Source organism: Bubalus kerabau, chromosome 6 (genome assembly GCF_029407905.1).
Source record: "Bubalus kerabau isolate K-KA32 ecotype Philippines breed swamp buffalo chromosome 6, PCC_UOA_SB_1v2, whole genome shotgun sequence".
NCBI lineage: Eukaryota > Metazoa > Chordata > Mammalia > Artiodactyla > Bovidae > Bubalus > Bubalus kerabau.
This window is the reverse complement of record NC_073629.1, coordinates 26649824-26674745: the sequence shown is the minus strand read 5'-3', so window position 1 is coordinate 26674745 and position 24922 is coordinate 26649824. Positions and strand designations below refer to the sequence as shown.

General features: G+C 36.2%; 1 protein-coding gene across 9 annotated transcripts in view; it reads left to right on the top strand.

Moving 5' to 3' along the window:
- Positions 1-22019, top strand: part of MAN1A2 (mannosidase alpha class 1A member 2) — a 148983-nt gene extending 126964 nt beyond the window's left edge. For 2 of the 9 annotated variants that reach the window (XM_055584610.1, XM_055584613.1), the window contains one exon: positions 16142-22019. In XM_055584610.1, the coding sequence (XP_055440585.1) occupies positions 16142-16274 (133 nt within the window). In that variant the 3' untranslated portion in view covers positions 16275-22019. The remainder of the gene's footprint in view (positions 1-16141) is intronic. The other 7 variants (XR_008715636.1, XR_008715633.1, XR_008715637.1 and 4 more) reach the window with 7 other exon arrangements.
- The last annotated feature ends 2903 nt before the right edge of the window (positions 22020-24922 follow it).

The window sequence follows — 24922 nt, the reverse complement described above, 5'->3', positions numbered from 1 at the left end:
CAAGGAGCAAGTGTCTTAATTTCATGGCTACAGTCACTGTCCATAGTGATTTTGGAGCCCTAGAAAATAAAAATCTTTCACTGTTTCCACATTTTCCCCATCTATTTGCTATGAAGTTATGGGACCAGATGTCATGATCTTAGTTTTTTGAATGTTGATATTTTTAAAGTAGGATTCATTTTGATATTTGGCAAAACTAATACAATTTTGTAAAGTTTAAAAATAAAATTAAAAAAAAAAGAAGAAAAAAATAGTCTGTGGATATGGCAAAATGAATTAAGTAGTATGGAACAGAAAAAATGAAAAATAAAAGTTTTTCTGTATGCCACATCTAGTTTCACTTCCCAAAGATAATTATAGTTGATCCTAGAATAACTTAGGTTTAGCTATGCAGATCCACTTATATATAGGTTATTTTTAATAAATATATTGGAAAGTTTTTTTGAGTTTTGTGGCAATTTGAAAAAACTTGCAAATGAACCATGTGACCTAGGAATATTGAAAAAATTAAGGAAAAAAATCAGGTACATCATGAATTCATAAAATATATGTACATACTAGTCTATTTTATCATAGACTACCATGAAATATATACAGATCTATTATTAAAATTAAAATTTCTCAAAACTCACACTAACACAGACTATATACATGGCACTATATTTGCAGTCCAATGATTTGAGTATATGCTTAAAATGAAGAGGGATGCTAATCATCTCCATAGAAGCAGTTCATCTCTCTAGTAAATTGTGTTATCAAGGAAAAAGTGGTCTCTTGTAGTTTTTAAATATTTTTCATCATGTTTAGTGCAATATTGTGAACTGTAAATAACACCATGGTACCCCCACAGTGATGCTGAGCATGTTCCTAAGAAGTAAAGTCATTGACATTGCAAGGAAAAATTGAATTGCTTGACATTTACTGTAGACTGAGGTCTGCAGCTAGTGTTTGTTACTGCATGATAAATGAATCTGTGTAAGGATGATTATGTGAAAGAAAAAGAAATTCATGGATTCATCGCTGCAGCTAGATCAGCAGACACAAAAACCTTGCACTTTTTGCAAAATACCTTTTATCTTGCCTTGAAAATGCAGCTTTTTATGTGGTTGCAGGATTGCTATAAGAAAGGCATTCCTATAGACTAGTATAATTTGAGAAAAAAGCATTATAAGACAAAGCAAAAGGAAGGTGAAGGATCTGAAGCTGGAGGATTTAATGCCAATAAAGGATGGTTTGCTAAATTTTGGAAAGAGATTTGGCTTTAAAAAATGTCATGATAACAACAAGAGAAGCAGCTTCTGCCGACCAAGAGGCAGCAGATGAGTTCCCAGACACCACTGAGAAAATCGTTGAGGATAAAGAATATCTGGCTAAACAGGTTTTTAATGCAGACAAAAGAGCCCTATTCTAGGGGGAAAAATGCCACAGAGGTCATTTATTAGTAAAGAAGAGAAGCAAGCACCAGGATTTAAGGCAGGAAGAGATAGCTCTACTGTTAACTGCCAACTCTGCTATTTTGTGCAAATGCAGTTGGGTTGATCAGAACTGCCTTTATATTCAAAGCTGCTAATAACCCTTGAGCCTTGAAGGAAAAAGAAAAACACCATCTTTTGGTTGCACAATAAGAAGGCCTGGAGGAGAACCCTTTTCTGAATTTGTTCCATCCTTGCTTTGTCCCTGAAGTCAGAAAGTACCTTGCCAGTAAGAGACTGCTTTTTAGAATTTTTTCATTATTGGCCATCTAGAACTCCAGAGTTCACCACCAAAGGCATCAAAGTGGTCTACTTGCTTCCAAACACAACATCTCTAAGTCAGCCTCTAGATCAGGGGTCATACAGATGTTTTAGGCTCTTTACACAGGGTACTTACATAAAAGAGTTAATACTGTGGATGAGAACCCCAGTAGAGACATCATGAATGGAAGGATTACAGCCTTGAAGATGCTGTCATTGTTAAAGAAAAAGCCATGAAAGCCATCAAGCCCAAAACAGTAAATCTTTACAGGAGAAAACTGTCCAGATGTTACGCATGACTTCACAGGATCTACAACAGAGCCAATCAAAGAAATCATGAGAGAAATTGTGGATATGGGGGAAAAAAATAAAAAAGAAGGAGGTGAAGGGTTTCAATATATGGATCTTTCAGAAATTCAAGAGCTATTAGACACCACATCAGAAGAATTAACAGAAGATGAGCCCTTCCAAACCAGTGGCAGATGATGTGGAAGAAGCAGGTCCAGGAAGCAAATTGACCCTAGACTACCTGGTAGGAGGGTTCTGATTATTTAAGACAGCTTTTGAATTCTTTTACAACATGGACCTTCTATGATATGAGTAATTGGTACCACATAGAAACATTTTTAGAAAAATGCAAAAGCAAAAAAAAAGTCAGAATTTATGCTGTATTTCCATAAAGCTATACTGAGTATCTGCCTCCCTTTCCACCTCTGAGACGTCAAGACCAACCTCTCCTCTTCTCTTCATCCTCAGCCTACTCAACATGAGGATGATGAGAATGGAGACCTTTGTGATGATCCACTTCCACTTAATGAATAGATCATCATGCTGTATAGTTACTAAACTTACCTGTTGTGCATGTGCTTGTCTCTGTGTGAAAACCTAATAACTATACAGCAAGAACTGTATGGAATGAGATGCTCTTATGTCATCTTCATCATCATTTAAGTATTTTTTGTGTGGAACATTATGTGCAAGACTTGTACTACATTCCCAGCAACAGTTCACAAGGGTTTCTTTTTCTCCCCATCTTCACCAGCACTTGTTATTTCTTGCCTTTTTGATAACAGTCATTGAAACAGGTGTGATATCTCATTGTGGTTTTGATTTGCATTTTCCTAATGATTAATAATGTCGAGCATCTTTGCATATATAGCTATTGGCCATTTCTGTGTATTTTGGGGAAAATGTCTATTCAATTCCTCTGCCTGTTTTTAATTGGGTTATTTAGTTTTTAGCTATTGAGGTGTATTTTTTATATATTTTGGATGTTAACTCCTGCCAGATACATGACTTGCAATTATCTTCTCCCATTCTGTAGGTTGCCTTTTCATTTTTTGGAGTCTTTTGCACTGCAGAAGCTTTTTAATTTGAGATAGTTAGACTTATTTTTGCCTTTGTTGCTTGTGCTTTTGGTGTCATATCCAAAAAAATTGCCAAGACCCCTGTCAAAAAGCTGTTTCTCTGTTTTCTTCTAGGCGTCTTATAGTTTCAAATCTTAAGTAGTAGTTTTTAATTATATCACTTTCTCATTTCTAACTAATTTTTAAAGCATTCCTGATTTCCTATGTAAAATTTCAAATTGTCCCCTTATTCTCTCATTTTCTGTTACTTTAATTTTCACCATAGCATCTATATTCTAACATAGTATAAAATTTCCCTAGGAATATAAGAATATATGCCTTAGAATATGAACCGACAAGGACGGTGTTTTTGTGTATTTTAGTTATTCTTGTATCCCCACCGTCAATGGTGAAGTCACATATACTTGTTTCAGTATTAAATATTTGTGGGATAAAGGATTGGAATCATTTGATTCCAAGAGAGCAAGAGCAGAAAAACAGGAGTTTTATAAGATCTTGCCAAAATGGGAGTGGGAAGAAGAGAATAATAGACCTGTTTTATTTCCTGCTTTAGGCTCAGTGTGTGAATTCAGTTAGCTAGATAATATAGCTAATAATAAGTCAAGAAACTGAGAAAGCAAGAAGAAGGCGGCAAGATGTGAAAAGTGAGGGAATCAAGAAAGTTGATCTGTTTTCAGGAGAGAGTCACAGATTCAGATGCCAACATGAAGGAGAAAAGCAAAAACAGTACAAACTAAATGGTGTTAGAAGTTACAAAAATTGGTGAACCTAGGGCAGTGGTTCTTAAACTTGAACATGCATCAGAGTCACTTGGAAAGCTTCTTAAAACACAGATCCTGGACTCCCTCGCCAAAGTTGCTGATTAGCAGGTTAGAGTGGAGTCTGAGAATCTGCATTTGTAACAAGTTACCAGGTGATGCTGATGCTGCTGTCTGGAGGATCACACTTCGGGAACCACTGACATCTGTGACTCAGGAAACCACTTAATGGAAGCAATTAGGGATCAAGGAATTACCTATCCTGATAAGGAATAGCTAGTACACCATGAGGTCAGGTGGGCAAATCATTGCTCAAGTGTTATATTTATGTAGTCCAGTCTCCTGAAGTGGTATACTGAAGGACCACAGCCATGGTCTCCACATTTTTTAAACCCTCTTAAGACTTAACCTGGGGCTTCCCAGGTGGTGCTAGTGGTAAATAATCCGCTTGCCAGCGCAGGAGACATAAGAGATGCAGGTTTGATCCCTGGCTTGGGAAGATTCTCTGGAGAAGGAAATAACAACCCACTCCAGTATCCCTGCCTGGAGAATCCCATGGACAGAGAAGCGTGGCAGGCTACAGTCCATAGGGTCGCAAAGGGTCAGACATGACTGAAGTGACTTAGCATGCAGGACTTACCACAACGTCAGTGCAATCTAAGTATTAGACACTAAGGGACACACACACACAATGGATTTCACTTCACTGTTTAATATGAGTATTTTTTCAGTTTCCAAACTGTATTTTGAAATGTCCTTGCCAGTTTTCTTTTCCTGCAGTAGAGGGAGCTACAACTCAAATTGTACTTATGTAGCAATAACACATAATAAGATTATTTTTCTTTTCCATCAATCTTTTTTCTTAACTTTAAAAATCAGCTTTATTAAAGTATTCTAAGTGTACAGATCATTGTATTTTGGCAAGTATATAAGCCTGAGTAACTACAACCACAGGTAATATGGAACATTTCTATCCTCATCTTCCAGTGAGTCCCTGAACACATATCTGGTTTGTGTCACTGTAGGTTGCTTATTCTGGAATTTCATATAATTGCAATCATGCATTATGCACTTATTTTTGTTTGACATTCTTTTTAGCATATATTTTTTAGACTAATTGGTGGTGTTGCATGTATCAGTATATTCCTTTCTCTCGATAAGTATTCTGTTATATGGCTGGTTAACCACATTTTATTTATTCATTCACTTACTGGTGATCCGTTAATCATATACTTTTGAAAGGAATCTAGAAAAAAAAAAAAGAATTATGTTTGACTACATATAAGCGTCTTAATCTTAAGTTTTTTCTATCTAGAAATGTTTTAATTCTTTCCTTAAAACTAACTAATGTCATCTATTTTGCTACTATCAAATAATTTGCTATTAAGTAAAATTGTAAATGTTTTAATCTTGGTGCATCTTAAAGCAGAAATGACAGAGAGTTAAAATTTGTGGCAACAATCTTCTCAAAACTTCAGTAAATATTGTTGACTGAAGTGTGTTCTAAGTTTGCTTTGGTTTAAAAAAAAAACTCTAGCAAGACTTCTGTTTCTCCCTTCGCAAGCGATTTTTTTTTTTAATTAATTAATTTATTTATTTTTGGTTGCTCTGGGTCTTTGTTACTCCATGTGGGCTTTCTCTAGTTGCGGTGCACAGGCTTCTCATTGCAGTGTTTTCTCTTGTTGCAGAGCATAGGCTCTAGGTACACGGGCTTCAGTAGTTAGGCCGTGTGGGCTCTAGCCACGTTCCAGCTTCAGTAGTTGCAGCACGCAGGCTCAGTAGTTGTGACTCTCAGGCCCTAGATCACACAGGCTCCAGGAGTTCTGGTGCAGGGGCTCAGTAGTTATGGTGAGCGTTAGTTGCTCCATGACAAGTGGAATCTTCCCAGACCAGGAGTCGAACCCGTACTCCCTGCAGTGGTAGACAGATTCCTATCCACTGTACCATCAGGAAGTCCTGTAAGCATTTTTACTGAGCATGTTTTTCTTGATACTTAGCTAAGTTGAATAATTAGATGCTTTTTCTAGGGGACTATTTTAGTAATACATGAATAGAGTAATATATTTGTGATAAGGAGATTACAGAATGTTAATGGTAATATCTAGAAAAGGAATGTAGTTTTCACTGTAAAATTCTTTCCAAATTTCTGTAGGTTTGAAAGTTTTATAATATTGAGGTGGGGGGAGGGAAAAGATAATAAATTGTTATCCAGAAGCCAGCTATTGTTGCTGATATTGTTGTCATTTCCTGTAGTAGTTTCAGTTAATTCTTTTTATAGCTACTGTTATCTTCCTTTGCCTGTAAAGTTATTCTCCATATACATAAATGAATGTATAGTTAGCCAGCTATCAGACTATTAAAAGTGTCTTTGAAGTAGGTTCAAAGACAGTTTTGATAGTGGTTTTGCCAACAAAGCATCAAGAGTAGTATTCAAGTTTGTTATCAGAAGTGTCTTAGTAATTTATTTGTGAGAGAGGAAGAATCAATGAGATAGATTATTGGGGTGAGGATTCTTACACAGGAAAAATAGTTCAAGAGGGAAGATTGAAAAAACAAAGCCACTATTCTCTTCCATTTATCTTTTATAAACTTATCTGTAACTGTATCTTAAAGTTAGCTTTCTAACAAGAGAGAACTATTTTTCCAGCTAGATGAGAAAAGTAGCTTTAAATCTCCTGTTTTCTGCTATTCTCTGCTCACTTAACCCTTGAAAGCTGATTTATAAACTAAGTCAAGTCAAAAAGTATTTATTAAGTAGCTGCGCTCCTCTCAGAATTGTGCTATTTGAGAATTAAATATATGAAACATACACTATACCCACGAGCTTACAATCTGGTTAAGAAATCTCTTACTTCTGGTCATGGGCAAACTCAGTAAAAGTATAAAATGTGTGTGTGTCCGTGTGCACGTATAGTGCTCAAGAGAATATAAATGTTTTGGAAATTCAGAGAAAGGAACTTTAGTGTGAGCTAGAGTAGTCATGACAAAAGATTGAAATAATGCTAAGTAATGCATAAGGTATTAATAAGTGACGTAAAGCAGAAAGTCATTTCATGGATCCAGCTTGAGAAAATAAATGCTACCTTTCTTTAAAAATACAGGAAGAATACTAGCCTGACTAAAGAGTATTCACTAGAAGTAATGGAGTTAAGATTCTAGAATCAAAATTAGGGAGGCAAGAATATGGATGAATGCTGAGGACATTATGTAAAGTGAAATAAACCAGTCACAAAAAGACAAATACTGTTATGATTCCACTTACCTGAAATATCCGTAATAAGATTCATAGAAAAAGAAAGTAGAAGATGGAGCTTCTTCCAGGAGGTGGAGTAGGAGGAAAAGAGAAGTTGTTGTTTAAAGGATATAGAGTTTCAGTTTTGCAAGATGAAAAAGTTTTAGAGCTCTATTTCACAATAATGTGAATATACATAATATTACTGAACTTAAAAATGGTTAAAATGGTAAATTTTATGTTATGTGTTTTTACCCCAATGAAAAATTAGAGAATCAATGGCACGCTACCAAGGGAACTTAAAATAAAAAAAATGCCAAAGCATCTGTACTTTTAACTGCATTCCCTGTGGCTTACCCTGGAATGTAATGAAAGGAAAACAGATGACAGAGAGAGCCCCAAAGGGAGAAAGGTAACTTGTTATTTTAAATGATTGCAATTATCCAAAGAAATTACACACCAAGGTACTACTACAAATATGATTTTGTAGTCAGTATTAATGTTCTTTTGGGAATGAATGAGAGAAGCACAACAGAATAGATATATAATTTTAAAGAAGGGAAAAGTTGGATTGAGAAAAATGAAGATAGATGAACTTAATGTCCATTTTCACAAAATTCTAGAAGGTCATGGTTGAAGTCTTTAGAGAAGAATCAGTGATCATGAAGAGCCAGAAAGTGTTCCTAACAACAAGTTCTTGCTGGATAAACTCTAATGATCTTTTTTAATTGGGTTAATAACAGAGTGTAAGGGATTCTCTGAGCATAATTGCATGGTGTTCAGCAAATCATTTAACAAAGTATTTGAAAATGGAAGAGTAGGACTTCTGCTTCCTCCAAGGTGAGATAACCAGCGTCCTATTTACCCTTCCCCTTGAAACAAACAGATAAACTATGTATGAAACAGTAGTTTTCAAAACACTGGACAAAAGGCAATGAAGGACTGAGATCTCTGAGAGATGGGACAAAACCCAGGTGAGCCTGGTATATGTCCCAGTTTGCTGTCTAATGATAGCGTTTCCAGTTTACTGCACAGGAAGGGGGACTTCTGAGGCAGAGTGCAGCAGACTCCTTGAGGAGATGGAGCTGTGATTCCAAGGAAACTATGATAGCTAGTGTTTACAGGAAAGTACCAGAGAGGAAAGAGCTGTACAGAGATCCCAAGAGTCTGTAGTGTTCGGCAGGATGAAGAAACTATCTGAATTGAGGAGGAGAGAGTCATCTGTGAGTAAAGGGAACAGTTTGTGGTGATCACACAGAACTAGAAATAGTGTCTGGTTTCAGTAGCCTGACTGGAAAAGCTCCTAATTTATGGGAATCCAAATCGATTACTCAAGAAAGTCCTGCCTCAGTTGTTGTTGTTCAGTCACTAAGTCGTGTCTGACTCTTTGTGACCCCATGAACTGCAGCATGCCAGGCTTCCCTGTCCTTCACTGTCTCCCGAAGTTTGCTTAAGCTCATGTCCATTGAGTCAGTGATGCCATCCAACCATCTCATCCTCTGTCACCCCCTTCTCTTCTTGCCCTCAATCTTCCAGCATCAGGAGCTTTTCCAGTGAGTCATCTCTTCACATCAGGTGGCCAAAGTATTGGAGCTTCAGCTTCAGCATCAATATTCAGGGTTGATTTCCTTTAGGATTGACTGGTTTGATCTCCTTGCTGTCCAAGGAACTCTCAAGAGTCTTCTCCAGCACCATAGTTCGAAAGCATTAATTCTTCGGCCCTCAGCCTTCTTTATGGTCCAACTCTCACATCCATACATACATGACTACTGGAAAAACCAAAAATCCATATTTGACTATATGGACCTTTGTCAGCAAAGTGATATGTCTGCTTTTTAATACACTGTCTAGGTTTGTCATAGCTACTCTTCCAAGGAGCAAGTGTCTTAATTTCATGGTTGCAGTCACCGTCCACAGTAATTTTGAAGCCCAAGAAAATGAAATCTGACACTTTCCATGTTTTCCCCATCTGTTTGCCATGAAGTGATAGGACCAGATGCCATGATCATAGTTTTTGAATGTTGAGTTTTAAGCCAGCTTTTCCACTCTCACTTTCATAAAGAGGCTCTTAGTTCCTCTTCACTTTCTCCCATTAAAGTTGTATCATCTGCATATCTGAGATTGTTGATATTTCTCCCGGCAATCTTGATTGCAGCTTGTGATTCATTCAGCCCGGCATTTCGCATGATGTACTCTACATATATATTAAATAAGCAGGGTGACAGTATACAGCCTTGACATACTCCTTTACCAATTTTGAACCAGTCTGTTGTTCCATGTCCAGTTCTAAGTGTTGCTTCTTGTCCTGCATACAAGTTTCTCAGGAGGCTGGTAATATGGTCTGGTATTCTCATCTCATTAAGAATATTCCACAGTTTGTTGTGATCCACCCAATCAAAGGCTTTAGCATAGTGAAGCAGAAGTAGATTTTTTTTGGAATTCCCTTGCTTTTTCTATGATCCTGTATATGTTGGCAATTTTATCTCTGGTTCCTCTGCCTTTTCTAAATCCAGCTTGTGCCTCAGTAGAGGGGAATAATCTACAGCTTTGGATCTACATAACAAATCATAAAAACAAGACCTGAAAGGATCAAACTGTTTCCAAGTAACTTAATGATATTCCTGAATAAAACTTAAGATTTATAGTGATAGAAAACTATCCAGGAACAAACACGGAGGTTATCAATTGAAATTAACTTGGAACTCATAGACATGTTAGAATTAGCAGATAATATTAAAACAGTTATTATAACTGTATTCTGTGTATTCAAAACATTAAGTACAGATGTGGAAGATGTTAAAACCCAAATCAAACTTCCAGAAATGAAAACTACAATGTCTGGATTGGAAAATAAATATACCAAATAAGATTAATAGCACATTAGACATTGCAGGAAAAAAAGGTCAGTGAACTTGAAAACATAGGAATAGAAATCAAAATGAAACAAGAACAACAAAAGAAAGAATCTTAGAAAAATGAAAAGAGCATTGTGAGCTGTGTAACAGCTGCACATGGTTTAAAATATGTGAAAATGGAGTCTCGGGCAAAGAGGACAGTGGTATGGATGAAAAACTGATCCCAATCTTTTCAAACTTGCTGCAGATACTATACTCGCAGACTAAACTTCAAGGAAAAGGAACATAAAAAATGCTTCACCCAAGGCACATTGTAATCACATTGCTCAAAAATAGTGATAAAGAAAAAAATCTTAAAAGCAACCAGAGGGAAAAGACAAGTTAGGCAAAAAGGAGCAAATATAACAATGACAGAGTCCTCGTTGAAAGCAAGACTAGTATCCCTCATGAACTTCAGTTCAGTTCAGCTCAGTCGTGTCCGACTCTTTGTGACCCTATGAATCGCAGCACGCCAGGCCTCCCTGTCCATCACCAACTCCCAGAGTTCACTCAGACTCACATCCATCGAGTCGGGGATGCCATCCAGCCATCTCATCCTCTGTCGTCTCCTTTTCCTCCTGCCCCCAATCCCTCCCAGCATTAGAGTCTTTTCCAATGAGTCAACTTTTCGCATGAGGTGGCCAAAGTACTGGACTTTCAGCTTTAGCATCATTCCTTCCAAAGAACACCCAGGACTGATCTCCTTCAGAATGGACTGGTTGGATCTCCTTGCAGTCCAAGGGACTCTCAAGAGTCTTCTCCAACACCACAGTTCAAAAGCATCAATTCTTCGGCACTCAGCTTTCTTCACAGTCCAACTCTCACATTCATACATGACCACTGGAAAAACCATAGCCTTGACTAGACAGACCTTTGTTGGCAAAGTAATGTCTCTGCTTTGCAATATGCTATCTAGATTGGTTACAACTTTTCTTCCAAGGAGTAAGCGTCTTTTAATTTCATGGCTGCAGTCACCATCTGCAGTGATTTTGGAGCCCAAAAAAATAAAGTCTGACACTGTTTCTGCATCTATTTCCCATAAAGTGATGGGACCAGATGCCATGATCTTAGTTTTCTGAATGTTGTGCTTTAAGCCAACTTTTTCACTCTCCTCTTTCACTTTCATCAAGAGGCTTTTGAGTTCCTCTTCACTTTCTGCCATAAGGGTGGTGTCATCTGCATATCTGAGGTGATTGAGATTTCTCCCAGCAATCTTGATTCCAGCTTGTGCTTCCAGCCCAGCGTTTCTCATGATGTACTCTGCATATAGGTTAAATAAGCAGGGTGACAATATACAGCCTTGACGAACTCCTTTTCCTATTTGGAACCAGTCTGTTATTCCATGTCCAGTTCTGTTGCTTCCTGACCTGCATGTAGTTAACTACAAAATAGCTAAACAAGATTTTAGCAAATCAAGTCTAACAGCATATTAAATAGTTAATACATCATGACCCAAGTGGGTTTATTCCAAGTATGGAGGCTTGATTTAACATTTGAAAATCAGTCAATGAACTGTAAAACAAAAACTATATGCTTACCTCAATAGACAGAAAAATCACTTAACAAAATCCAGTATCCATTCCTGATAAAATTCTTAGCAAACAAAAAATAGAAAGGAACTTCCTTAACTTGATAAATGACATGTATGAAGAACGTATAGTTACATCATATTGAAGAACTAAGATCCTCCTAAGATTAGGAACAAGACAAGGATGTCTGTTCTCTTCACTTCTATTTAGCCTTGTAATGGAGGTTCTATCTGCAGCCAGACAAAAGAAAAGACTCTTTTTTTTTGTAGAGGATGATTGTCATCTTTGAAAATCCTATGGAGTTTCTCAAAAAGTTAGTAGAATTAGTAAGTTAATTTAGCAGAGTTGTGGACAGAAGATTAATATATTAAAATCAATTATATATACTAGCAATGAGCAAACAAGAAATTGAAACTGAAAAATTTCCCCTTGTAATAGCATATGAAATGATATGAAATTTTAGGGATATCTTGCCAAAACACATTAAAGACCTGTACAGTGAAAACTAAAAATCATTGCTGAGAGAAATGAAAGATCTAAATAAATGGAGAGATTCACTTTGTGGTTCTGAGAATTCAGTATTGTCAACTCTCCCTCAATTATTCTGTAGTTGCATAATCCCAAACAAAATTCCTGGAGGTTCTTTTGGGTAGAAATTAATAAGCTGTTTCTAAATTTCATATGGAAATACAAAACTTAGAATAACCAAAACAAGTTTCAAAAAAAGCAAAGTTGAAAGCCTAATGCTGCCTGATTTCAAGACTTACTATAAAGCTATCATAATTAGAACAGTGTGGTATTGGTGAAATAGACTAATAATTGATGGACAAATATTCGAAACAGGATCTTGGAAGTGGTGGGAAGACATTTTTCTGACAAAGGTACAAAGGCAGTGTAATGAGAAATGGGTAGTTTCTTGACAGCACCATTTGCTGTACTTGGTTCATTCTGAATTCATAAGGTAACTGGGGAGGCCATGTGTGTTAATTCTCTTTATCCAAAGGAAAAATAATACTTCTATATTTATCACAAGGGGTTAATTAGAGCTTAGAGGAAGTTACCTAAGCTAACCTCACAGTGACAGAGAGATTGGGATGCTATCTTCCTTGATGTTTATATTTCAGAGGCATGGCTCCCAGGCCTTTTAAGAAAATCATTCCTGGATTGTAACACTGGCAAGAGGTTTATGAAGCTTTAAAAAAAGATTTACATATGTATCAAAGGGACAGTTAGAAGTTTTCTCAAGGCAGTGACCTAAGAAAAGGGAAAAAGGGATAAGGCCTTTTGGCACCCGGAAAAAAATTAATATTTTTTCATTAATCTTTAACCAAGATTACCACCTACATCTGGGCTTTTTGTTATATGAAATAATCCCAACTGTTTATGTAGTTTCAGTGTTCTCTGACCTATAGGAAAGTCACCCTAAATTATTTGACCCCTAAAGGAGAGGAAGATGAATTTTTCCCAGCCCCTTCGTGTCTCAATATCACAAATGTTCCACTTCCAGTTTATCTTTCAAAAAAATGGATTTGAATCCACAATACTGCCATGTTTGTTTCAATGTTTTTTCCTTCCCCACCCTTTCCCACTAGGAAACAACTTTAAGATTTAAGAAAGGCAGAGAGGGACAGATCTTTTGGAGAGGTTAATAATTGTATATTTTAATGTATCATTTTTTAGAATATAATTTCCACTACATGTCTTCAATTTATCCATCCTAAGACATTATTTAAACATTAGGAGTATAAATGAAATGGAAGATTTAAGTAATTTTTCAAACAGTCTGAGGTTTTCTTGTGAGCTAGTTGTAGTCCCTAATGCAAGCCTTTAGGGTTGTAGCATCTATCCATAATACCGTGAACACTGCCCCTGGTAGTTGTGGAAAAGAATAAACAAGTCAGCAAGGCTCATTTGATAAACATAAAGAATTAAGTAAAGAACACAGTAGCTTGGTAGTTGGTTCTTTTTTAGCCTTAGCATTTCTCCGTAGACACCTAAATGTTTCTTCTCAGATTTGGTTGACTGTTCTTTCCTGTTTGACTGTAAAACTTCCCTATTTGGTGAATGCTACCAACACTTAGTTGAGATTACTTCTGGTACCATCACCTCCTCTGAATGTCTTGTCTTTATAGATAAAAGAGGTGTATGTGAACAGCATTTTAAAATAGTTCTAAAAAGCAAGCAAGACATCCAGTAAAGCTGAGGTACTTAATAGCACCTTTTTATATACTTACAGGCCTTTGGCAATGCTGTTTGTCATCTGTTATCTTCAACTTTGAACTGTAGTCATAAAAAATCCTTATTAGAGGATCTGGTAGTCTGATAGCTAATTTGAATTAGACTTTTCTCAACTTTCATAGCAAAGATCACACTTATTCGGTTGTTCTGTATTTAAAATCCAAGTTAAAAATCTCTGTCAGTAATAATGTACCATGGCCTTGACATGAGTTGTTTAGCTATTTTACTTTAATTTCAAACATTTATTTTGCTATAAAATTTTAAATATATATCTGTAGTCTACCTCCTGCTGTCTAGGGCCTATTTGACTCTCCAAACCCCTGTTTAAGGTCCAGAGGAATCCTCTGGAGGCTTGGCATGAAAATTGTATTAATTTCCTAGAGCTGCAGTAACAAATCACCACAAACTTGGTGGCATTACAGAAGTTTTTGTCTCACACCTCTGCAGTCCAGAAGTCTGAAATAATTTTCCTCTGAAGGTGTTCTTTGGATGGTGTTCCTTGAGTCTTTGCCTCTGCCTTCACATGATTTTCATGTCTCTGGGTCCAGATCACTCGCTCTCCTTTCTCTTGTACAGATAGAAGCCATTGGTTTTAGGGCCCACACTACAAGGATGGTTTCCTCTTCAGATCCTTGACTAATTATATACCAGAGACCCTATTTCCAAATATAGTGACATTCTGAGGCACCAGATGGACATGAGTTGGGGAATAGGGGGGCTACCCAACCCACTACAGTTTTATTAAGATTGTTTCATGATTGTTTAAAAATAAAACACCAATTTCTGTTATCTAAAGCTTTTTGTGTATTTACATAAGGTACTTCTATAGCACTTTCCAATATAAAGAAATCATTTTACAAGAAACTGCATTTTCTCTCTATTCCTTCACCTACTCCTCTCCCAAGAAGTGTTACAGTTAGAGTGAGCCTGCTACATTAGCCCACATTTAGCCAAAAGACATGAAACTGCACAGAACATAGCTCTCCTAGACATGTTTGTGCCCAGAACACAGAGAGCTTGTGCTTCTCATCTCCATACAGTAAGCAGACTCAGCAGAGTCTCTTGCTATGTTCATCCAAGCCTTTTTCAGTTCCAGCTTCTCTGCCTGTTACCTGGTGAGTAAGTCAGTCAAGCAGATCTCAAGGTCTGGGATCAAAGTGAAAGTAGAGGCCCTGTTACTCTCCATTCCAGCTTCACCAGTTATGCAGTTGATAAGCAGCCTCCATTTACCTCAGTGCCATATGGTTTTACTCTGTCATCAGGAACTATAACAGTAAAATGAAAAGATGTTAATGTGCCTATTTTTAAAATAAAGAAAGTTTAGCTAAAATACTGTAAAGGAATTCTTCACCAAAGCCTTAAGTAAAGCCCAGCTACTTACTGCTGAGATCAAGAGTTATAACCCAGGTTGCCAACTCTGTATGGTTGTTTTCTGCTCACTTTGATAACCCCGTAATAGAATTCATATTGGAATTTGCCCAATTATAATATATAATGTGATATACATATGATATTTTTACCTATCATGGTAAGAATTGTTGTGTAAACTGTTTTAAACTTTTAAGTTACCCCTGTGCCCTGCAGTGTTCATGGAGAGGTGTAAATATATATGTCTTCATATAAACAATGCTATTACCTATTAAGAAAGACTAATAAATGATTAACCCTCCTGTAAATCCATAATGTTTCTAGAACTTTTTTTGAACAGTTTGCAGTATCTGCTCCAAGAACTATAAAAACTAATGTATTAGGAGTATATAAAGTCATTGCTGTGTCCAAATAATAATGCTTCACTTACTTTCTTTAGTGTTTATTAATTCGGGTTTGATCCCTGGGTTGGGAAGATACCTTGGAGAAGGGAGTGGCAACCCACTCCAATATCCTTACTTAAGAAATCCCATGGACAGAGGAGTCTGTCAGGCTGCAGTCCATGAGGTCCCAAAGAGTCGGACAAGACTGAGCAACTAACACACACACACACACACACATTAATTTGTAGTTATACTGTGATCTCTATAAGTTGCCAAAACATATGATTGATATTATATCTGAATTTTAAAAGAATGTCTCTAAAAAACCATGGATTGGTTTGTTTTATGCCATTTAATAGCATTATTGTTTTATGTGCTTCAGACAGGTATGTGGAATTTGCTTTTTAACTGCCTTCTTTCAGAGGTCTAGTTGTTCATCTTACTGGATTTTATTCACTTTTCTGGAATACATTGCTTTTGTGTTTTTAATCATTTGAATGACTGAGGTTCATTTTCTGGCATGTTTTTCATCAAAGTTCTCAAAATAGGTTACTGGTGTACTCTCCCATTATAACTGAGATCACCTGATCTTGTTGAATTCTAGTTGAAAGTCATTTTTTTTTTTCTTTAAATTTTCAGGTATTTGTATCTGCTGTTCTCCGGTGATGACCTTTTACCTTTAGACCACTGGGTATTTAATACAGAGGCTCACCCTCTGCCTGTGTTGCATTTAGCCAACACCACACTTTCAAGAAATCCTGCTGTTCGATGAATGAAGCTCCAGAAAGACCATTCTCACCTGTGTTTTGTTTACATGGACCACTACAGAAATTAGTCTGGAGAGGGGCCTTCTGAAAACCTGGACCTCTTAAGTCAACATGGCAGGGTGAAACATGACTATGCCCTGCAAGACTTTTCAACTTGTAGATATTTCAACTTTGAAATGATTCCATTTTATACCTGACCAAAACATATTCTGGTGTATGTTGGACAGAGACCTGATGTGCTTTGATTCTTAATGAGATGGTCACTTGAAAAATTATGCCTGTTGCTGTTGTTTCTAGAGTCCTGGAATCTGGAGGCTATACTTCCTAAGAATAAGCCAAGAATGTGGAGCACCTTGCAGGAGTTGGAGATGGCCTTTGGAACCAATTACACATTTGTTTCCTCCGTGGAGCAGCTCTCAAGTCACAATATTTACACATTGTTTGTCCTCTTTTCCCCTCCATTTTTAATAATGGAATGGATTAAAATAAACAAGAGCAAAAGAACAATGTAACTGCATAGGCCACAGGAAGACTCGAAAAAGAAACAGAATACCTATCCCTCTCTGAATTTTCAAGTTCCCATTAGATGCAGACTGGCAGCCATTTCAAATCACAATCTAGTCCGTTAAAATTTCTTGGTTAAATTTGATTTCTCTGGGGACATGATTCACAAAGAATACTCTTCAAGTCTTTGTCTCCATATGGAATCATTGAAACTACTATTTATCATCACCACTACTTATGAGCCTGGGTTTGGAATTCCGTGCATGTTGTTCAGTCTCGTGTTGGTAGCATGACAAAAAGTGGGGAAAATGCTGCAGTTTGTTGCCTTGAAACCTGTTCTAAGAGAAAGCCTTGGTTTTGTTGGTAGGAGATTATTTTTTCAAACCAGCAAATCTACCAAGTAAATTTCGTTCACTTTGACCTTAGTAGACTCCCTCAATTTTCAGCTCTTTGTGTGGCTTGGCAAAATTCACTGCACTGTTATGCAGCTCTGAATTTACCTTGAACCAGATTACTTTCACAATTTATTAAATCAAAAACAAAATGTAGTGAAACTTCCTTAAGTGTTTTTGGGATAGGGGATCCTTTATTATCCCATCAGATGAGTGAGCTTTTCATAAACATTTTATGTAAAAAATAAATTCAACTTTTTTTCTCCAAGGATATTTATATAAATCCAAAGAATTAGAGTAGTTTCAAAATAATATTTAGTAATTAAAATGTGGTATAATTTAATTATATTACACTAAATTTGAAATATCTCTATGGGGCTTTCTCTTACCATCAATAGATTTTGCAATATTTCTTTATATATTTGTGGGGGAATAACTTAAATTTTATCAGGAACTAAAAGATAAATAAGGTTTATAAATTTTCTGCCCCTTAAATTTATGTCACAGTACAAGATGCTTTTTCTTCCTTACACTTAATGCAAACAGCTTCCATTGGCAGTAATAGTTGGGAGTAGTAGTATTAGTCTAATATTTACTATGAATTTGAAGATTTCAAAAAGCAATGTGTAGGAAGCCCACTTTAGAGTTCTGAAGGTTTATTGTCTTCTTTTGATAGTTTTTTTGAATTTTTTTATTAGCATGTGGCAGGTTTACATTGGAAAAAGATTTAGTAAATTAATATGATTAAATATTTTAAGGGTGTTCATCTTATACCACAAATAGTCAAACAGTTCACATAGTTCAGAAGATGATCCATAAATGATAACCCCCTCAAGATTTTCACTATACATAGAAAGTAAGGATGTAGAGCCAGTTGCATTATTTAAATCTTTAGGAAACTTAAATTTTAGTACATATTTTGAAATTGTAATATCTTGTACTAGTTGAGAAACTAAAAATTTTAAATGAAAAGGGTAGATGACTAACTTTAGAAGAGAAAGGGAAAGTGTTTGGTTCTCAAAAAACATTAGCTTTGCTCCTAAAAATAGCACAAGCCCACTTATGAGTCACTTAAAAAAAATGAATAACTTGACTTGGCAAAAGACCCAGAACAGCTTTGTAGATGGCAGTGAACACTTCCTAACTTCGTTTAGAAGAATGCAGAGTAAAGGAACCTTTTTGTTCCCCAGGAACTTCTCAAGGAGTGAGAAGACAAAACCCCCACACCAAGTGCTCTGTTTGTCTTTCTGGAGCTCAAGAGAAGACAGAGAGGTGTATGAGCATGGCTAGTTCTGGTACAAACAGAAACTCTTGAGAGGGACAAAGGAAGAGTCTTCATCATCTCCTTATCTTCCTTGTGATGGTGAGAAGACTAGAGCTTATGACATTGCTTCCTTTTTCGTTTTTCTCTGAATACCAAAGGCAATTACATTTAAGTCAGCTACGAGTTGCCAGTTTCATGTTTTATTTTTGTTAAGGATTTAAAATTTTCTTTTCTCCAAGATCAATCCTTATCCTATTATTCCCATATTCTGCTAGTTTCTGAGAGTATTCTTTACTTTTTTCTGTCCTTTACAGTCCTTTGCATTTTGTAGACCTTATGACTCAGGTTAAACATTCGTTATATTTTTAAGACCTTCTGCAAAGAGCCTAGAAATGCTCCTTTCCAGGTGCCTCCTCAAAAGCAGACACATTACTTTGTGCCTTTGGCACAAATGTGCAGAGTAGATAGATCATTTGGTATACAAGAGAAAAAAATAGATGTTAAACACCCCTCTACCTTCTATATTTATTTTTTCTTTCTTTTAGAATTTCAGAATCACGTTTTTGGTTCAAACCAGTATTAAGTTGTTAAAACCAAGAGAATGTGGTCCCAACCAAAAAGAAGTCTCAGTGCAGAAAAATAGGTACCCAGTCACAGGATTCTTACTTTCTGGTGGGTTGCAGAGATGTGCTGTCTTATGTCTGACACCAACTATTCTTGTCTTTGAGTAAATGTTTATGTGTAAAAGCAAAACCTGGGTATTGAAGGAATATATTCCTGTTGTGGAATATTGACCCTGATTCTCTGTGATGTTCTCTAGGACAACCCAGGGCTTCAGTTGGTAGATTTTAACCAAGCAGTTGGAAATTTTGATCATTAACGTCTCCTCTCCCATTCTCCATTGCCAAAGTCTTTGTCAGAACTTCAAATTTGTTGGTAAAATTTGTTGTGCTTGCCCTTGGAGTTTCTCCTTAGGCGTGGATTCCTTATGAATGAGTGAGTGAGTGAGTGAGTGAACAAGCACAGCATACCTAATGTGTGCCAAGCACTGTGCTCGGCACTTTCAAGTGTTAGAACACTTTGTGATTCCAGTGGCATTTTCTGTATAAGAGTTGTTCATACCATTTTAAGTGTTTTTCAGTATGATTCATGTTACAAAGTCCTTAATTTTATATTTCCTTTAAGTTAAAGAAGAAAAGAAATGGTTTATAATATATTTTAAACAATGTGTTACTATATACTACTAACAGCTATAATTGTAGTTAGTAACTAAAGTCTCTTGAAAAATGTCAAAAGAAATACTTGATTTCTGATGCAACTTTGACTAAAATATCTACTTTAGAAATAAAAACATTCTTATTTTGCTATTATCACTTTAATTACGTAATTAAAAGTTAATGTTTTATAGAAATGCTGGTTATTTTATATTCAAAAAATTTTGTCACATAATTAAATGGGTAAAATTTGCAGTTAGTTGTAAATTGTTTACACTCTGCTGTGGTTCCTAGTAATGGTCTCATGCTGTTAAATATAAAAGAAGAATATACTGAAATATTTCTAAGTTCCTAATAACAGTTCCTAGTAATGGTATTTTGAGTTCTTATTTTTCTTTAGGTTTCCTTACACTCAGATTGGCTAGCTCATATCTTAATCCACTCTTTATGTAGATATATACATAAATACAATGATACACAGAAAGATTTTTAGTATTGTCTCTGTTAATTAACAAACACTGTTGTTAACTAGTTTTGGCTGCACAGATTTTAAGCAGAATATTTGAGTAACCAAATATGATCTGGAGATATTTTAATGTACTTGGTTCCAGAACACTGATGAAGATGATTTTCTGTTCCTTCAGCTCATTCAGGTCATGTTGTCTGTGATCTGTGGATCAGCATGCTTTCCTCCAGAGAGCCAGATGGTGAATATTTCAGGCGTTGTGAGCCATACAGTCTCTATCTCTACTACTCAGTTCTGCTGTTGAGCCATCAAAGCAAGTATAGACAACATGTAAAGGAAGGGGTGTTGGTGGCTGTTTTCCAATAAAACTTTATTTTCTGGAACATGGAGGACTAGATTTGGCCCATGGATCATAGTTGTTACCCCTTGATCTCAATTCTAATTTGTGTAAGACCCTATAATCTTTGATATTCATATTTTATCTGTGTTTTGAATACATAATTCATTTTTAAAGCAAAAAAAAAGTCATGTATGTATGATCATATGTATTTGTGTAACCTAAAGCTATATATTTGTTGTCTTGAAAATAGCTATACTCTGGAGGCTGTTCAGGTTTCAGTATGGTACAACTATCTTGAAGGAGGCATTTTGTTTGTTTGTGGAATATGCTGTCAGCCCTTATCCTTTCTTGTCATTTAATGCCACAATTCCAGAGCCTCCATGTAAAAGGAAGGGTCTCTCTGGTATCAAAATTAGTACATTTGCTCCAGGTTCTGCCTGCTCATTGACCTTTGGACCAGGACTCTGGATGGCTGGAGCTGCAAAAATTCCTCCACTTGAATACTCTTAGGGCCCTATGACAAGAATGTGAAATTATATTTCTGACCTTTGTGCTACAGAAGTCAATTTCCTGAAAAAATTTTAAGCAACAGAAAATGGGTTATGTGGCTCAGTTGCCATGTGGCAACTACTCTTCCTTTTTAGACTGCAGAAAGGTACTGTTGCCCTTGTTGCCTCTGCAACAGCCTAAATCTGAGGAATGCAGAGAAAAAGATGTATCCAGAAGAAGAGTTCCCTTCCTCTTCTTGCACTTGGTCAATCCTTTATCAAGTCAAAAGTATTTCATAATGTCAGTGTGCATTATATTTAAATTAAAGCATCCTCAGCCTTTTAACTGTTTAACAACTAATCCACTTTAACCTTTGAGCCCAGCAGAACTCATGAAATTACATGATACCACATTGCTAGTACGTATGTACATTGCAGTGCACTGAGCTTCCTGAGGATAGCTTTTTTCACAAAGAAGTTTACCAAATATTTCACTGAGTTTGGAAATCTTAGAACAGGGAAAGCCTGTACTCAGAATGACAGGGGGGACACACACCATAAATGAATTACCTTTCTAGGTCCAGCATACAATACAGAGGGCTTCGGCTCAGTGTGAATCAGTGTGAATGTAAGTGTGAGTACACAGACACGTACACCACATATATACATGTTAATATGCAGAAGATTTTAAATAATTAAAAATGTGTTGCAGCTATTTGAAAACTACAGACTTCTACTGCAAATTATATACCAGAAAAATCCATGGAGATAAGCTCACCTCTTGGGAAAACTTATTTTTTAGAAAATTTAGAAATTAGTTTTTGTTGGATAGGTTGAATAAAGCATCCTCAGTTTTAATACAGATTCAGAAGTTGAAATGCCATTTCTCAATCGTAATGGTCTCAAATTCACTGGTATAATTTTTCCCTAAACTAATAAGTGGGGCAAGTATAACCTCCTAAATCGGTACCCACCGGCCACTCCTGAACTGATTTCCAGTTATGTCCTCCATACGTAATTTTTATAAATTAAAGGTAATATTGTATATTAAAGATTAAATAAAGATGTTCTTTAAGTGAAAAGTCTGTTTATCCTTTATTTGTACCCATTGATGACAGCACAGTTCGGTCTTCCTGTTTGTAGAACAACTTCGACTCTGAGTTGGGAGACTGGGAACATTCAGAGAGCATTTCTTTTGGTTCAGCTAATCTTAATATTCCTCAATGTTATAGAAAGATGAAGAGCTTGCCAGATGAAAGTTTCATGCCATCTAATTTTAAGAAAACAAACTATAGGCCTGTGTGACTGTTTTATCTAGTCTAGTCCAACCTCTGAGACCATCAAGCTCAAAAATTATATAATCACTGGATCTCTTTCTGTTATCTGATTCTTCTTAAGTGATTCTTGAGCAAAAACAGGCCTACAGGACTTGAGGAATAGAGTCAGCTATAATATAGATAATGGTTTAACCTATCAATACTGTAAAAGCACAGGATATTTAAAACTGTACCCCTGAATCATCAAATGGATAGTATAAAGCCAAAATAACAATCAGTTTACATCCCTGAAGTCATCTTCCTGCCACAGTGGATTTTAATGATCAAAATTTTAAACTAGGAAATTTGAACTATTAGATGTATTAAAGTTAATTGTGGACTTATCTTTTCGGAAGCTTGAGTGACTATTTTATAAAATCTGAGCCTCTGTCAGGTATCAGATTTTCACCATTATTTCACTGGCTTACGAAACACTATCAATGTGCAAACAGCATTCATGTTAAAGAGTATGGGTTCATAGAAACAGTACATTGGTGATTGCCAGAGTCTGAGGGGAGTGGAGATGTTGGTCAAATGGTACAAACTTCCATTTGTAAGATAAGTTGAAGGGATGTAATGTATAGCATGATGGCTATAGTTAACAACATGGAAACATACTTGAAAGTTACTAGAAGGTTTAACACCATCTCACACCAAAAAATGTATGTGAGGTGATGAATGTGTTATTGACTTGTAATCATTACACAGTGTATGCATATATCATACCATATACAGCTTCAATTCACAGCATGTTATGCCAGTTGTACCTCATTAAGGCTGTTAAAAAAAAAAAAGGGTCCTGTTGGCTGACCTAACATGTCTTAAAAAATTTTTTGTAATTAAATATAGTTTGCCACTTTAGCCATATTTGTGTATAACCCAGTAGCGTTAATAATTACATTGACAGTGTTGTTCAACCATCACCAGTATCTATCTCCAAAACTTTTTCATCACTCCAAACAATCTCTGTAACCATTGAGCAATAATTTCCCATTCTCTCCTTCCCTCAAGAGAATTTCAGTTTCTTAACCCTAAGAAAATCTCAATTTTTTATCTGTAAAAGGAAGATAATACAGATTTTTTAGGAGTATTAAATATGAAAAATCCATGCATCCAGGCTGAAATAAGCTTGCAATGTTAGTTGCTATTTTTTAATTATGTTCATTAGCAACAGATTGGAGTAATAATTCCAAAAGGAGTAGAAAAAATTTAATAAAGAGGTTCAGGTCAGCAAAGAACCAAGAAAACTAGTTCTAAAACTTCCTTGTTTTATATGTAAGGAAATGAAACCAAAAGGGGGTAAAATTAAGGCATTGGATGATCCCCAAAGTGGTTTTTCAATTTCATCATGTATCATTTCATGAAGTGTTCCATGCAGTTTTGTTATTAATGACACACAAATATATTAATATATGTGAACCAATCAGTTTTAGAACTGTATGGTAGAACATTTTGTTAAAACACACAGAGGAAAAAAAAAAGTTAACAGCAGTTATCTTTTTGTGGCAAGGATATAAGAGAATTACTTTTTGCCATTTGCTTGTTTAACTTTTATTTATTTATTTTTACTTTACAATATTGTATTGGTTTTGCCATACATTGACATGAATCCGCCACGGGTGTACATGTGTTCCCCATCCTGAACCCCCCTCCCACCTCCCTCCCCATCCCCTCCCTCTGGGTCATCCCAGTGCACCAGCCCCAAGCACCCTGTATCATGCATTGAACCTGGACTGGTGATTCGTTTCACATATGATGATATACATGTTTCAATGCCATTCTCCCAAATCATCCCACCCTCACCCTCCCCCACAGAGTCCAAAAGACTGTTCTATACATCTGTGTCTCTCTTGCTGTCCCGCATACAGGGTTATCATTACCATCTTTCTAAATTCCATATATATGCATTATTATACTGTATTGGTGTTTTTCTTTCTGGCTTATTTCACTCTGTAGTACTTCACTCTGGCTTACTTCACTCTGTACTCGGCTCCAGTTTCATCCACCTCATTAGAACTGATTCAAATGTATTCTATTTAATGGCTGAGTAATACTCCTTTGCGTATATGTACCACAGCTTTCTCATCCATTCGCCTGCTGATGGACATCTAGGTTGCTTCCATGTCCTGGCTATTATAAACAGTTCTGTGATGAACACTGGGGTACACATGTCTCTTTCAATTCTGGTTTCCTTGGTGTGTATGCCCAGCAGTGGGATTGCTGAGTTGTATGGCAGTTCTAGTTTCAGTTTTTTTTTTAAGGAATCTCCACACTGTTCTCCATAGTGTCTGTACTAGTTTGCATTCCCACCAACAATGTAAGACGGTTCCCTTTTCTCCACACCCTCTCCAGCATTTATAGCTTGTAGACTTTTGGATCACAGCCATTCTGACTGGCGTGAAATTGTACCTCATAGTGGTTTTGATTTGCATTTCTCTGATAATGAGTGATGTTGAGCATCTTTTCATGTGTTTGTTGGCCATCTGTATGTCTTCTTTGGAGAAATGTCTATTTAGTTCTTTGGCCCATTTTTTGATTGGGTCATTTATTTTTCTGTAATTGAGCTGTAGGAGTTGCTTGTATATTTTTGAGATTAGTTGTTTGTCAGTTGCTTCATTTGCTATTATTTTCTCCCATTCTGAAGGCTGTCTTTTCACCTTGCTTATAGT